At 37.8% G+C, this 14,325-nt stretch overlaps 2 protein-coding genes across 3 annotated transcripts in view; one reads left to right on the plus strand and one right to left on the minus strand.

Moving 5' to 3' along the window:
- LOC133534756 (polypeptide N-acetylgalactosaminyltransferase 2) overlaps positions 1-6,577 on the plus strand; it is a 73,964-nt gene extending 67,387 nt beyond the window's left edge. Inside the window, exons 6-10 of the mRNA XM_061874019.1 lie at positions 428-541; positions 957-1,135; positions 1,558-1,764; positions 2,526-2,698; positions 2,957-6,577. Of these exons, the coding sequence (XP_061730003.1) occupies positions 428-541; positions 957-1,135; positions 1,558-1,764; positions 2,526-2,698; positions 2,957-3,231 (948 nt within the window). The 3' untranslated portion in view covers positions 3,232-6,577. The remainder of the gene's footprint in view (positions 1-427; positions 542-956; positions 1,136-1,557; positions 1,765-2,525; positions 2,699-2,956) is intronic.
- LOC133534755 (ATP-binding cassette sub-family G member 1-like) overlaps positions 6,571-14,325 on the minus strand; it is a 50,946-nt gene continuing 43,191 nt past the window's right edge. For both annotated transcript variants that reach the window (XM_061874017.1, XM_061874018.1), the window contains 4 exons: positions 12,421-12,589; positions 11,026-11,282; positions 10,423-10,646; positions 6,571-10,033 (listed from right to left, as the gene is read on the minus strand). In XM_061874017.1, the coding sequence (XP_061730001.1) occupies positions 9,838-10,033; positions 10,423-10,646; positions 11,026-11,282; positions 12,421-12,589 (846 nt within the window). In that variant the 3' untranslated portion in view covers positions 6,571-9,837. The remainder of the gene's footprint in view (positions 10,034-10,422; positions 10,647-11,025; positions 11,283-12,420; positions 12,590-14,325) is intronic.

The following is a 14,325-nucleotide window of genomic DNA, read 5'->3' on the forward strand; positions in this document are numbered from 1 at the left end:
AAACAAAAAGCGAACAGTACAGCAAAAAACAATAACCTGGTAGCGGTCATGACACACGCAAAATGTCGTACAATAGATGAGTCGTATCGGCCCGCTACAAAAGTCAGGATGGATATAATAACACAGTGTGTATTTTTGATATAGTACAGTGTGTTATTTCGAGCGGCAATGTATTTCGTACGTCATGGTCACTAAGTGACAGTTGTAACGTCGCGTCATTAAATGCGATATTTTGAGTTAAAACAAAGTAAAGATACATTGCTTGCTGAATTATTTTATATGGAAAAAATTAAGCCGTCCATTTTTAACAAAATCCATGAAAGTGTATTCTTTAAAGCTTAAACTAATTACCCTTTGATTATGCGGTCGCATCAGAAATACACGCAGTATAACCCGCCTTGCTAATAACTGTTTGTCGTGTTTCCAGGACCCGACTCGCGTGGTGTGTCCCGTGATCGACGTGATCAGCATGGACAGCTTCCAATACATCGGCGCCTCGGCCGACCTGCGCGGCGGGTTCGACTGGAACCTGGTCTTCAAGGTAACCCTCGACGACTGCCTCGTTACCACGACCCGACTTGCGTGTATCTCTTGATCACGTGATCAGCAGGCGGCTTCTTAGCGCTACGACAATATTATACTTTCATGAATACACATGAATTGTTTGTGTAGCGGCACACCGATCCATCCCACAATCATTTATTGAAAAAGTTTGGACATAGGGTTGTATAAACTCTCGTCAATCATTAATTGCTGAGAAGGGTATCTACCTTACCAAACATCAAATAAATAATAGCTTCTGAAATGGCCTCTATACAGTTTTTTTTTACTTTTACTGTGCTCACAAATATAAAAAGTCCGGTTAGGATTAGCAATAACAAGATTTATTACAAAACCGCAATACGGCTAGTAGTTACATTTGGTTGCAAAATTAAAAATGTTCAATTATTTTCTAGTGGGAGTACCTATCTCATTCGGAGCGTAGCGCGCGCCTGAGCGACCCCACGCAGGTGATCCGCACGCCCATGATCGCTGGCGGTCTATTCAGCATGGACCGCAAGTATTTCAACAAGCTGGGCAAGTACGACATGAAGATGGACGTGTGGGGCGGCGAAAATTTGGAGATATCATTCAGGTAACTAAATAAAAGCCGACAGCAATCATTATCCTTAACTACGAGTATTAACTTGCAATTCAACCGCTTACTGTAACAATCACACAATCGGCACCTGACACTAAAAACCACCGTTCGTTTCTTTGGCGATATGTAGTTAATACAACGCGATTATCACTTAGTAACCTTTGAAATTAATTTAATTGTTCCAATACATTTTCGGCAGGTGGTTAGAGGATCGAAATGGTATAAAAAAGTTGTAAGATCTTATCATGGAAAATAATGAAAGAGGTATTCTACTTTTACAATACATTTGTAACCGTCGCACAAGCTATATACAGCACTCCACAGCAGTAGAACTTTGGCGTCTTTGACTTGACGTGGTATCAACGTTTTGCAGTTTGTTCGTACTGCCCATAAGATGATATCTTCCCTACTTGCAGAGTGTGGCAATGTGGTGGTTCCCTGGAGATAGTTCCCTGCTCCCGCGTCGGCCACGTGTTCCGGAAACGGCATCCGTACACCTTTCCAGGGGGCTCCGGCGCTGTGTTTGCGAGGAACACCCGCCGCGCCGCCGAGGTCTGGATGGACAACTACAAGGAACTCTACTACAGGTCGCAGCCGCTGGCCAAGCAGGTTGACTATGGAGAGTAAGTTTATTTTATGAAAGGTTTGCTGTTCTAGTGTATTTAAATAAGATATTATTATTATTTATTATTGTATCTCTTATTTATTTATTATTAAAGAGACTAAACCGTGCTAACTTTTCTCAAAATCTTTAGGTATCTACAACTGAAGTCTCTTCGTCGTTTTTTTAATGGTCTTCATCGATTAAAATGTACGGAACCGAATAAAATTTAAGGAACCGAATAATGCTTTACCATTTTTTTTATTTGGAATAAAGTAGGTTCTTTAACTTTGAATCTGGTATTTTTTATAAACACTATATTTTTCTTAATATCCACTTTATTCTAATAAACTGCTCATTTTTTATCTATTTAACTAGAATTTATTATAAAATTTAACATGTGTCATTCATTATCCTAATTGTATTGATCATTATAATTACATGAGTATTACGCGAAGACGAGGCAATGTATGTTTAGGGCCGGATGACTTTTAAATAGTACAAATTACGACCCGAGTTTGGTTTCTTATGGGTTTAAAACCGTAGAGAAATTACCTTTAAAATAAAGATTTTAGATTGCCTAAGCTCCACACAGCGCAGGGTCTTTGTAAGTTCAAACGAGATCGCTGCAGAGAAAACAAACACGACACAGATATATGTAAAAACCTATATATAAATAGTTTTTTTTAATTTTCGTATTTTAATGAGTAGGTATATTATGTCATTAACCAACTTTTCACCCCTCGGTGCATACTACGAGTATTAATCACCATGTGACCGCAGCATCTCGGAGCGCGTGGCGCTGCGCACGCGGCTGCACTGCAAGCCGTTCCGCTGGTACCTGGAGCACGTGTACCCCGAGCTGCAGGTGCCCGCGCTGGCCGACGCGCCGCGCGCCGTGCGCCAGGGCGCGCGCTGCCTGGACACCATGGGCCATCTCATCGACGGCACGTTAGGTAACCACCACCCACTATAACTAACGGAAGGAACGAAACGGAATAACACGTTAGGTAGCCCATGGCATTACTGACCTCTTCCACATTGTAAATAGAGAGCTAGGGCGTCGTAGCACTGCCAACCATGGTAAACTTGCCGCAACGCAACCGGCACACAATTCCAGACAGGGACGTCACGTTAAAACATACTACTGATCAATATAGTTACATCGATATTCACTTCTAATACTATGAATACAAAATGACATTAATTTCCAGGAATGTATCCTTGTCACAATACGGGCGGCAACCAGGAGTGGCGCTTCGAGAACGGCCTCCTGCGGCACCACAGCCTGTGCGTGTCGCTGTCCCGCGACGACCGCGTCACGGCCGTGCTGGCCGCCTGCGACCCGTCCGACTTCGCGCAGCTGTGGAGGAGGAAGGGCGCGCTCATCACGCACGCCAAGCTCGACGCCTGCTTGGACACCGACCGACCAGCACTATATTTAGAAAAGTGCAACGAAGACAAACCCAGTCAACAGTTTACGTTTTAAATGAAACACTACCCTATTAGAGCGAAGCTATACGTTTAACAATTTTTAAAAATCTGTTAAACATGACTTCGAAATATTAGAAGATCAATTTATCAGTATTGAAGTATTCCATAGTAACTCTTTTAAGATAATCACTTCAATTTAATTTTTGTATCTACTTCGTGGAATGTCAGGTTCGCTGGTATACCTCGTTTAAAAATACTTGATCATCATACCTAAAATCTGGAGGAGGAGGATACCTAAATTCCTAGAGGAAATTTCTATCTCATGGTGAATCCTCATTATTTTACTCCTACCTGCTAACAATGCGATCCAATATCATATATAGGCTCTACAGTGCTAATCATTATTGTTAAGTAGGTAAATAAGAAACTTTATACAACTAAAAGACGGTTTCGCTTTAAAGCCTATTATTAAGAACAGTTATTCCTTCAAGATATGGATGCCCCTTTTTGGCGTTTAGTTTTAAGAAAGTTGCTGTGATTAATTAAGTAAAAAGACTATGAATCTTCTTATAAGATGCCCTATATTGTACGACGTCACCAAATTGATAATCATATTAATCATCACATATACCTATATTATCACATCACAGCAACTTATACATAGTATTTAAATATATGTGGGATCTGATTTGAATTTCTTAATGCGAATTAAAGGTATTTCATTAGGGTTATACTCATTTAATTTGTCAAAATTTCGAGGAGCCCTAGGGTCTACTTTTACATTTCCGACGTACTTTAATTTATACTTAACTGTCATTTTGACAAGAATCTATTTAAATAAACAAGAAAACTTTAACAGTCAATAACTTGTAGGATTTAAAAACTGGAGACGCCTTGACTATAATTTTCTATACAAAACAGTCTGCCGATTTTTGTGGGGGAGGGGCACGTCAAATGTATGGCTATTTCTACGTAATGTACAAATAGCCATGTCAGCCCATACAATGCATATGACCATTGGCCGAGCTTTTCGACAGAGCGACGGAGATAAGCTCTTAAAGGCGTCTCCAGTTGTTAAATCCTCCAAGGTCAATAATGATGAAATTGAATATTATTTTAGGACAATATGTTTTTTTTTCGTAATGTAATGTAATAGCTAATTACATACCTACGTATAACTCCACAGCGTGTAAGTGTTAAGACTCACTTAATAATCTCATGAAATTATTGAATGAATGATTTGCGACTAAGTACATTAATAGTAGTTACCATAAAGTTGTAAATATGTAATTATTGTAAGTGCCGGGAAAGTGGAATGTGGATATTATGTAATGTAATGTAGGATTTTGTAAAGCAGTTGCATTATATTAGATGTAAAACTGTTATCTCCTAGGATATTTTAGTTGAAGCAATACAATTAGGTTTATTATTATTATTTGAAAAAATATTAACATATGGCCTATATTTATTTAGACTTCATAAAAGCAAGTATTTGTTACGTATTTCAATTATATTTAAATACTCGTTCGTTTTAAGATTTATGTTAAAATTCGTGTGTATGTTTATGATAGAAACAATAATGAATAATGTATTTTTTTTTATTACTTTTATTGGGACTGTTTTTGGGATTACCATCTATACATATAATATATATATGTAAAGTAAGCATTACTATGTTAAGATTTAGACTACTTTAATGACAAATCCAGCTCATTTGCAGTGACTGGAATTAAGGTACTTTTATAGCCAAAAAAATGTACTTACGTATTTACTTCCTTATTATTTGGAAGAAATCTTGTTTAGTTGGTACCGTCAGCTCTTTGAAGTGAACAAAAGTTTATTGCCATGGGAATAGGGCGTATAGAGCATGTATAACCTGTGTGTTATGATGCGTACCTAGTTACTGAATAAAAAAATCGGGTTTCTAACAAATAGTATGCCACTAAAATAATTTAATCATATTTCCACTGCCGGTAAGAATAATCTTTGCTAATACACTAACTGTAGGCATTTTGCCTCTCATATGTGCCTAGACAATTGTGTATTGATATGTATGTCACAAAATATAATATTTCTGTTATTTAAAATTATTAAAGAGTCCGTCCAAGCTGACTCTGCACTGACTGACAGAATAAAGTGTGCGAAATTTCTATGAAAAATGACTTTTAGTGTGCGTCATTAAAATCATTTTTCATAGAAATTTATGATATCTTTTCCACTGTTATTGCAAAAGCCATGCAGAGTTAGATTGGTCCGACTAAAATGAGTTTAAAATGTAAGATATTGTGATATAGGATGAAGGTGTGATGTCATTACTAACGGGGCGAGATGGCGTCATGAGTAAGAACTATGCTATTTAGAACCCTAGAAGGACACGGTCATTATGATAACAACTACACATTCCTGCTTGTCGTTCTTGTGTCACCGAGAGAACAATCTTTTCATTGAAAATACTTAATTGCTTGACAGATTTTGTCTTTACAGTTCAAGCTTCTAAACCATTTTTTTGTGCTGTTCTCGGTAGCGATATTTGTTAGGGCGGGGCTCAGTGGCCATTGCGGTGGCGCCATCTCGGACGTTTATGCAACAAAAAGCGATCGATTTCACGCAAGTTATTGTAAATAATTGTAAATATTCGTAGTAACCGTGTTAACCAATTTAACTTATTAAGAGAACATAGAGTCTATTGTTTTAACTTTTATTGACAAGAACTTGCGAGTAATTTCAATAGGATGAACAGAACTTTTTTATTTAGGTAATTTAATTTAAGTACCTACCTTTCGTCGTTGTAATTTAAAAACATTCCATTATTATTTCCGTCCTAATTATTTCAAATGCTAAATTAACTGCGACGCCTAGGAAGCTACTTTAATTGCTATATTGTGTTGGATATATAAGAAGAAGAAGAGGTACTAATGTAGGAATTCTTAATATTATTATTGATTAAACACGAATATTTTTAAATGCTCTTTTGAGGTATTGTTTTAGATGAAAATATAATTTCGATGAAAAAGTATTGATCCAATGAATAAATATCACAACTTTGGCAAAAAGCTAGTTGTATTTTTTCATAAGGGATTTTATGAATCTATAAATGAAATTTATAACTACATACTGTACGTACTAAGTAGTTATAGCTACGTAAGAAAAATCACGACATTCACTATAAAGGCACCTAGAGCACAAAGTAGAAATTATCGAAACAAAGTAAGAAAAAACTTTTATACATACTATTGTTTTTTTATTTTATTTTTACGAATTGTTAAATAGCGGCAAAAATGCCCTAGTCAAGCTTTGTTAAAATTATTTTAATAATTTCGAGAATTATGTTCAATCAATGTGTGATTTTATTTTTAGTGAGAGAACTTTGCATAAGTAAAATAAAAAAAACGTATGATGAATTAATTGGTTTTATTTTCTTACAATATTAAGTATCCAAACAAAAACCATACAAATAAGAAATTTACATTCCTATAAATTTTTCATTCACAACTAGGTACAATTTACACACACACACACACACACACACACACACAAAATACGAAGCATCATAAAATAGCACGTTTTTGTCTGGGTGCTCCCAGTGTGGAGTCATGAAACTTTTTCAGAAGTCCGTGCTTCCACTATGGATTCACAACTTCAAATTACCCCCAGGCGCGGATACAAGGGGGGGGCCATAGGGGCAATGGCCCCCCCCTAAAACCCTGGCTCTCACATTACTAAATTGAGTAAATTTTTTTTTACCTTATTTTCTGTGCAAAAATATATGATTTTCTCAAAATGGCCCCCCCCTAAGCCAAATCTTGTATCCGCGCCTGATTACCCCACAATTTGGACGGGTGATTTTGCCATATAATTTTGTATGGGGACAGTAAGATTCAGATTAAGAGAGAAAGAAAGAAATTGCTCTTAAATAATGAAGAAAGTAGTCAATGTAATCTATCATTAGGTAAAAGTACAGACAGGTAGGTATACTCCTTATCAGCAACATGTATTTGCGCGTCGCCGTATAGTCGGTGATTTTTTTATCGTTAGACACGCAATAATTTGCTTACATATCTTTTGAACCGAATTACAAAAACCAGCCAAGAACATGTTCCGCAGCATGCTATTATTAAGCATCATAGTACATAACAAGCAAAAGGGAGTACCTTTACAGCGCTTTCTACGTGTTTTTAATATGAATATGGAGTTACATTTTAATATGAAGGGAAGCTTTTTTGCGAAAACTCAAAAATGGCTTAACTGATGATGTCAGCTATAGTTTTCATTGAATGTCTCTATCAAGCCCCATTTTCACTATTTTTGTCAAATTATTTGCACCAATGGTTCAAAAGTTAGATTAGAGGACACAATTTGTTTTTTTTTTCGGATCGATTATTTACGAAAATATTCACGTTATCAAAAAAAAATGTAAGACCCCTATTCGTTTTAAAAGACCTGTCCAACGTCACCCCACACTACAGGGTAAAAGCGAAAAAAAAAAACTTTCCCGCTACGTGTACCATGAAAACAGTTTTAACTCAAATAACTATTCCAATTTGGGGTTATAAGGCTGCGCTCCACCAAAGCTTTGCGAGGATGCGTAGCGAGGAATGTGTTTGTCATAGCTCGTGAACCAATAGAAACGCTTGATTTACCTATCCCCGCTCAGCAAAGCTTTTGAGGAAAGAGCTCAGCGGAACGAGGTTTTTGGACAGTATACAAAACAAGTGAAGAATGTGAGCGAGGAATGTGTTGCGAGTGGTGTTGCGGCGGACGCGAGCGAAAAACATTAAAAAGCTTCGCTCCCGCCTCACCGCACCTCGCCCGATTATTTGAAAAGAGCCCCTACACACCGTCGCTACACATCGTCGTACCGCTCAGCTACCTCGCATATCTCTGGTGGAAACGTAGCCCAATACTAGCATAAAAATACTATATGGTTATCTCTGCTAATGCGCCACTGACATGCGACTCTTGCCAAACTTATATTTATACCTAAGGCTGGAAACCGGAGCTGGCGGTTAGATAAAACAGGGCGTGGACAATGTTGTTAGTGTAATAGTGTACAATTTCACTTATATCAAGAGATTTTTTGAAATCACAGTATTATCAACACACAATACAAAAAATATTAGTATAGGTAATTAAGATACAGGGTGTTTATTTAGTCACCTGCAATAATTTACGGAGTGAATATATAGGAAAAAAATTGACGTTGTCATTTTCTATGGGAGAGTAATTAGGAAGTATTTTTTTTTTCGCGATTTCTGGGTTGGTCCCATAGTAAAAGTTGCTCAGTATGTCCTATATATTCACCCCGTAAATTATTGCAGATCACTAAATAAACACCCTGTACACCGTATGTATATTAACTAAAACCATTTGCACAAACCCGTTAATATTTTGTTCATACTGAGCATCTTTTATTATCAGGCGAACCCCGAAATCGCGAAAAAAAATGGACTCTCCCATAGAACATTTCAACGTGAGACCAACCAAAATGTGCAAAATAGCCTAATTTTATTTCGTGATTTCGGGGTTGGTCCCATACTAAAAGTTACTCAGTACTTTACATACTGTATACATGATATTATTTATTTACATTTTAATGTATTTTATTGATATAAAAATAACTATAAAATCTTCTAAACTACATACATGTTATTTGCGTTCCCGTATTTGGCACATATAACTTATGTATTCATACCTAATTAAGATAAGAACCGTCTATTTAAAAATAAATTATCACAAAAATTGCTTACAACAAGACAAAGCCACCAATCAATAAGGAACGTTTCTTTAAAGTTACATTGGGAAGTGTGATGTAGGTACATAACTAATAAATATAAATATCATGTTTGTTCAGCAATACACTGCCTCTTGCAAGTAGGGACATGATAACATTCATAACCACGTAATGTTCAGCGGCCTAAAGCGGACTTTTGGAAGTAAAAACCTAAAACGCTATTCACATTGATATCAACTACTCATGCCAAATGCAATTTACAGAAACATGATTGCAAGTTATCTTTGTATAAAATTCTGGTAGATACCAACCTATCCTTTTCTTTTTCTCAACACCTACCAAACGTTGTCCCCCGGCCTACTAAGGGATCCTGGGGTTCGCTCGGTAACCTTATTCACAAAATTGGGGCAAGCATTGCGACTGCTATGTCATCTTTCAACCCATAGAGGAATCCAGGCTTTATTGGGATGGGATTAGTGCGGTTTCCTCATGATGTTTCCCTTAGCAACAGAGGAGAGAGAAAAAGCAGAGGCTCTTGGTTGATGGACGTATTTTCCCCAGTCTACTAACTTTCCCCCACCCACTAAAATATTTCTACACATTTCTGCCGAAGCTTTCTTTCTTGATTTGTTTGTCCTTGCCGATACGAATTATTCACACAATACCGCGAGCTTAAAAATATAGGCTTGTTTACTTACATATCTAGTTATATATCGATTTTTTAAGTCCATTCAGTCTCACCCAACCTTAACAATACATATTCTTTGAAGACAATACGTTCATTTCTAGTCCATTAAAATTACGCTTAAAGCTCCAGGTAACAATCGGCAAGTTCAAGTTCTTCCCAACCCCAGTCTTCTTCTTCTTCTCCCTGTCTTTCTGGCAGATCAACTGACGTTGCGTTTTCTATTTTTATTTATTTACTATTACTTAATAGGGCGAAATACTCATCTTCGTCTTGATGAACCTTCCGATGATCTTGATGCCCCGGAAGGCGTAGTTGGGCGACAGCCGCTGCCGCAGAAGGTAGTAGCCGGCCAGGTTCATGGCGCAGAGCATCAGCAACAGCACGCCTAAGTCTGTCCAGAAAGAGACGCCTGACATGCCCATCAGCTTAACGAAGAACCTGGAACATAAATATAGTCATAAATATCCCCTCTGGTGTTGCAGGTGTCTTTGGGCGACGGTAATCGCTTACCATCAAGCGATCCGTCTGCTCGTTTGCTTTCTATATCTTAAAAAAATCAGAGCCTTTTAAACTTATACTGCTTCCTAACTCATAGACCATACCTTCTATGTGAGATTATTACAGGAGTTGAGTTGCTATTTTTTTCTACTGAATCTCTCTCTCTAACTCAACTACTGTTTTCATTACCCCGTACCTCTTTATTTTGGTGTGCATATAAGATGTGCATAAAGAGTAATCAACGAGTGGAGAGGAAAGGAAATGGCACCTTATGCGACATTTCATTTGCACCAACCAACAGGTGGCTAGAAATACAACAATGAACTCACTTGACATTCTTGAACTCGCAGTAGTCTACGTGGTCTGGGCATATGAGGTCATCCCGTGGCGGACCGTAGATGGCTACCACCAGCCCCTCGATCCCGTAGCGCATGAAGGAGCAGGCGCGCGCCAGCCGCCAGAACAGCGGCGCCGGCGTGTCGCCGTACCCGATGCCGTACACCGCCAGCAACATCAGAGGCACGCTCAATGCTGGGCCCATGAACACCGAGTTCTATAATAAAATCAATCGGTCAAAATATTGTATCAAAGATTTACTTCTGCCAGAAACACCACTTTTGACTCTGACAGATCATATCCGCAACAAATTCAGATCTATTAAATTCGTAACTGTTAGTACAATCAGAATACACCTCTAAGGTAGGTAGGAGGTCGAACGCCTCAGCATAGACCCGGACCGTCCTAGCGTTGAGAAGTCCTTTATTGAGATCTTTTGTGCAATGCCTATCACCCTTTAGCGCTTTGAATTCCCTTGACTCAAATAGTTACTGTCCGTTAGTCCAAACTTATCAAACTGTAATCACACAGAAACCAAAGAAAGCTCCACTAGAGTTTAATTTGAAAAATTTAAGCCGTAAGCAAATTGTACTTACAACTACATTTAACGTCGACGATATAACCGTCCCCATAGACTCGGAGATGAGCGCCACCACGATACAAATAGACGTGAACATGAGAATCCGGTCCAGTTCCATGGGCTGCGAGGTGAGCGGGTAGGTGATGCAGAGGTACATCAGACTGAAGGCCACGGTGGCCGGCGTGCGCGACACCACCAGCGCCGCGTAGTACGGCTTCAGACCGTACCAGCGGTTGAAGTACTCCCGCTTCACCAATTGAACCTCTGTTGGGACTGAGAACATTACATTGTAGTACATTAAGAAAAAAAAACTGACACTTCAACATACCTGGCGACCTAGCCAAGGTGACAATCGTTTGCGCTACAAAGAAACGCTATCAGTCTTTCTACCGCACTAATATGGTAGAGTGATAGAGAACCGGATAGCATTACGTTGTCATAGCGCAAACTATTGTCGTCTTGGCTAGGCCCCCTCATGTCCTTTATCGGATTCGATTATTTAAAAACACGAAAAAAATACAATGTGACTTAGATGGAAAAAAAGAACTCTAATACCTTCTAATATCAGGGATATTTTAGTTTTTAGTTGCAATTGTAGTAATATCAATTTTTTATAAATAAATATACACCAAGGTAAGTTTCTTTTTTAACTTAACGCGTAACGTAACGCTTAATGCACGATAAGTGTCATACAACACAAAGATATAACTATTAACTTCCTCGAAGTATTAACATAATTAGCACAATGCTGACAAATATACGCTAACACATTAAAATTGTAAAAAAAAGCGCCTACATTGTAGGTAATCGACCGGTGTAACATTGAGTTGAGACACTTGAGACCGAAAATTCACATTTAGGACGTGTACCACGCCGTACACCGCATTAAGGTACCTATATCTAGGTATTTTAGGTAGACCTTGTAAGAGGTAGACATATTTATAAAGGATATAATGTTTATATCTACCTATGTATTTTATTTTATAAACTACGTTATGTTGCTACATAGACAGAGTAAGATACGATTTTATAAATTATAAGGTACGGGTTAACTTGAAAAAAAAAAACAAATAAAAGGAGGAAAAATAAATATGAAAGAAGTTACGTAAGGTCAGACTAACCAGGACTAAAACAAAATTTACAGTACATATGGTGTTACTTTACCGCCCTAGTACGGTAACGAGCACTAAATGTGCGTATGTCGAAAATTTAAAGGGCCACATGTACTGTAAAACGTTGTACAAAACACGTGCGAAATGGTATTTCGCAACTCGTGTCGGAACACGAGCGAAGGGAGAATTTATCGCCACTGTTTGTGAATTTCCTACTTTTCGCACTTGTATCGTAATGCACTAAAACTAGTATAAACTCCATAGAAAAACAAGAACCTTTCCAACGCTTCAAAACTTACAAGCTAAAAGCACGGGCATCATAGGAATGTAGAACATGGCGATAATGCAGGCGTAGCAGAAACCGAAGTTGAATATTGTCTTGGAGGCGTCGTAGCCCATCCTACTGAACAGCAAGCCGATGATGAAGCCCAGGAACAGGTGCAGGCCCACGCGGATCTGCAGGTAGCCCTAAGGAACAAGGGAAATACTCGTAGTATCAACATTCATCCGCTTTTGTACAAAGAAAAACTATTGCGATTGCCGACATCTGGCGGAAAGAGAAAACTTCCGGGAAAACTTACTTGCCGAATTCCTTTCATCTATTTACAAAAAAAAAAATTGTGCGTGTGTGTGTTTTCTTCGCAACGCACGTATTTATTTTTAAATATTGGGGGGGAAAAAACATTACAACGAATAAGAAGACTTTATTTATTTATTTACAGTTAAATTGTTATATGTCTGTCAGTAGGTATATCTAAACCAAGTCACATAGTGCCATTGTCGCAGCCGATGAGGCGTTTTTCACTGTTTTACAGAAACAAATTTTCACAAAAATTGTCATCAACTCTAAAAGAAGACCGATTTCATATAACTTCATATGACATTTTAGTCTCTAAACGCAGTCAAGAATACACCTTTAAAATTTGTCGGATTATTCGAGCCCACAGTGCATAATATACCTATCGTAGAAAATTTGCAATAAAAAGTACCTGACGTGACAAATGCCTAAGTAGAGATATAATGCTGAAAGTGTAGCTCAACATATTATCTACTTGACTATTAAATACGTAGTTATAGACTTTACGTGTTGAATTATTTTGTACTATGTTTGCTTCGACATATGTTTCCATAAGTTATTATTTGTATTGAACAATGCACTTCAGTAAACATTGCATATCGATGCTGTGTAGCCAACGTGGGTTTACTTTGGGCCCTGTGTGTACTTAACCTGTTAACCTTTGGCTAAAGACTTAGACACGTTTAGGCTCACATTCGTAAAGTAAAACGCAAGTCGCGGGCGCGAGACGTTTTGATGTCGGTCCGCTCGACTAGCCACTTACATTTTGCATATACCTAAGGCCATGACAGTTAACATTTCCGTAGTAAATACAGCCACAGAATTTAATTATTGGTCAAGCTAATTTGGATAGTAATTTGGACTTATGTTATAAATCGTCATTATGGCATAATTTTTTTATTAAATTCTTCTCTTATATAATACCCGTAATAGCACGTCGTCTTTTACCAAGATGAGCTCAGAGAGCTCAAACTTTTCAAAATTTGTCTATCAGCATTTTCTAGAGTCAGACCAAGATAAGTTGGCAGCGATTTTGATAGGCGCCTGTGAAAGTAAACGTCATAATTTCATAGAAGTTTGACGTTTAGAATAACACTTGCACTGTTTAGACTGTCAAAATCACTGCCAACTTATCTTGATTTGACTCTATCTTTGTCTATATCTAAATCATAGTAAGAGCAAAAGAGATGAGAATAGATGAATTACGGAAAACAGACTTATAATTTGACATTAGCTAGGTGAAAACGAGATAAATTAGGTAATAAGTAAAGCCGCGATAATATTAAATAAAGCTGGGACTTGCAGATCAAATGCGTCTCCTGGGTGATTCTGAGTGTGCAAGCCTACTAATGTAAGTTACCTATATCGTTTCTATGTCCAGCGTCGATTGCCAGTGTCCATTTGTCTAGGCCTTTTTAGTCCACATTTATAGGTAATTGGACGCGACAGAACATTGTCATGAACATTTACCTAGATAATGGGAAAAAACAATTATCTCGGTTTTTTCCTCATTGTGGTTGAGCTAAACAAGCTTTAGTGTGCAACAGAAATACCTATATTATTTTTACATACATCTGCGAAGAAATTCAAAGGTCACCAACACATACGGTGTTCCCCAACCCGCATT

This window comes from Cydia pomonella, chromosome 2, assembly GCF_033807575.1.
Source record: "Cydia pomonella isolate Wapato2018A chromosome 2, ilCydPomo1, whole genome shotgun sequence".
In the NCBI taxonomy this organism is placed as follows: domain Eukaryota; kingdom Metazoa; phylum Arthropoda; class Insecta; order Lepidoptera; family Tortricidae; genus Cydia; species Cydia pomonella.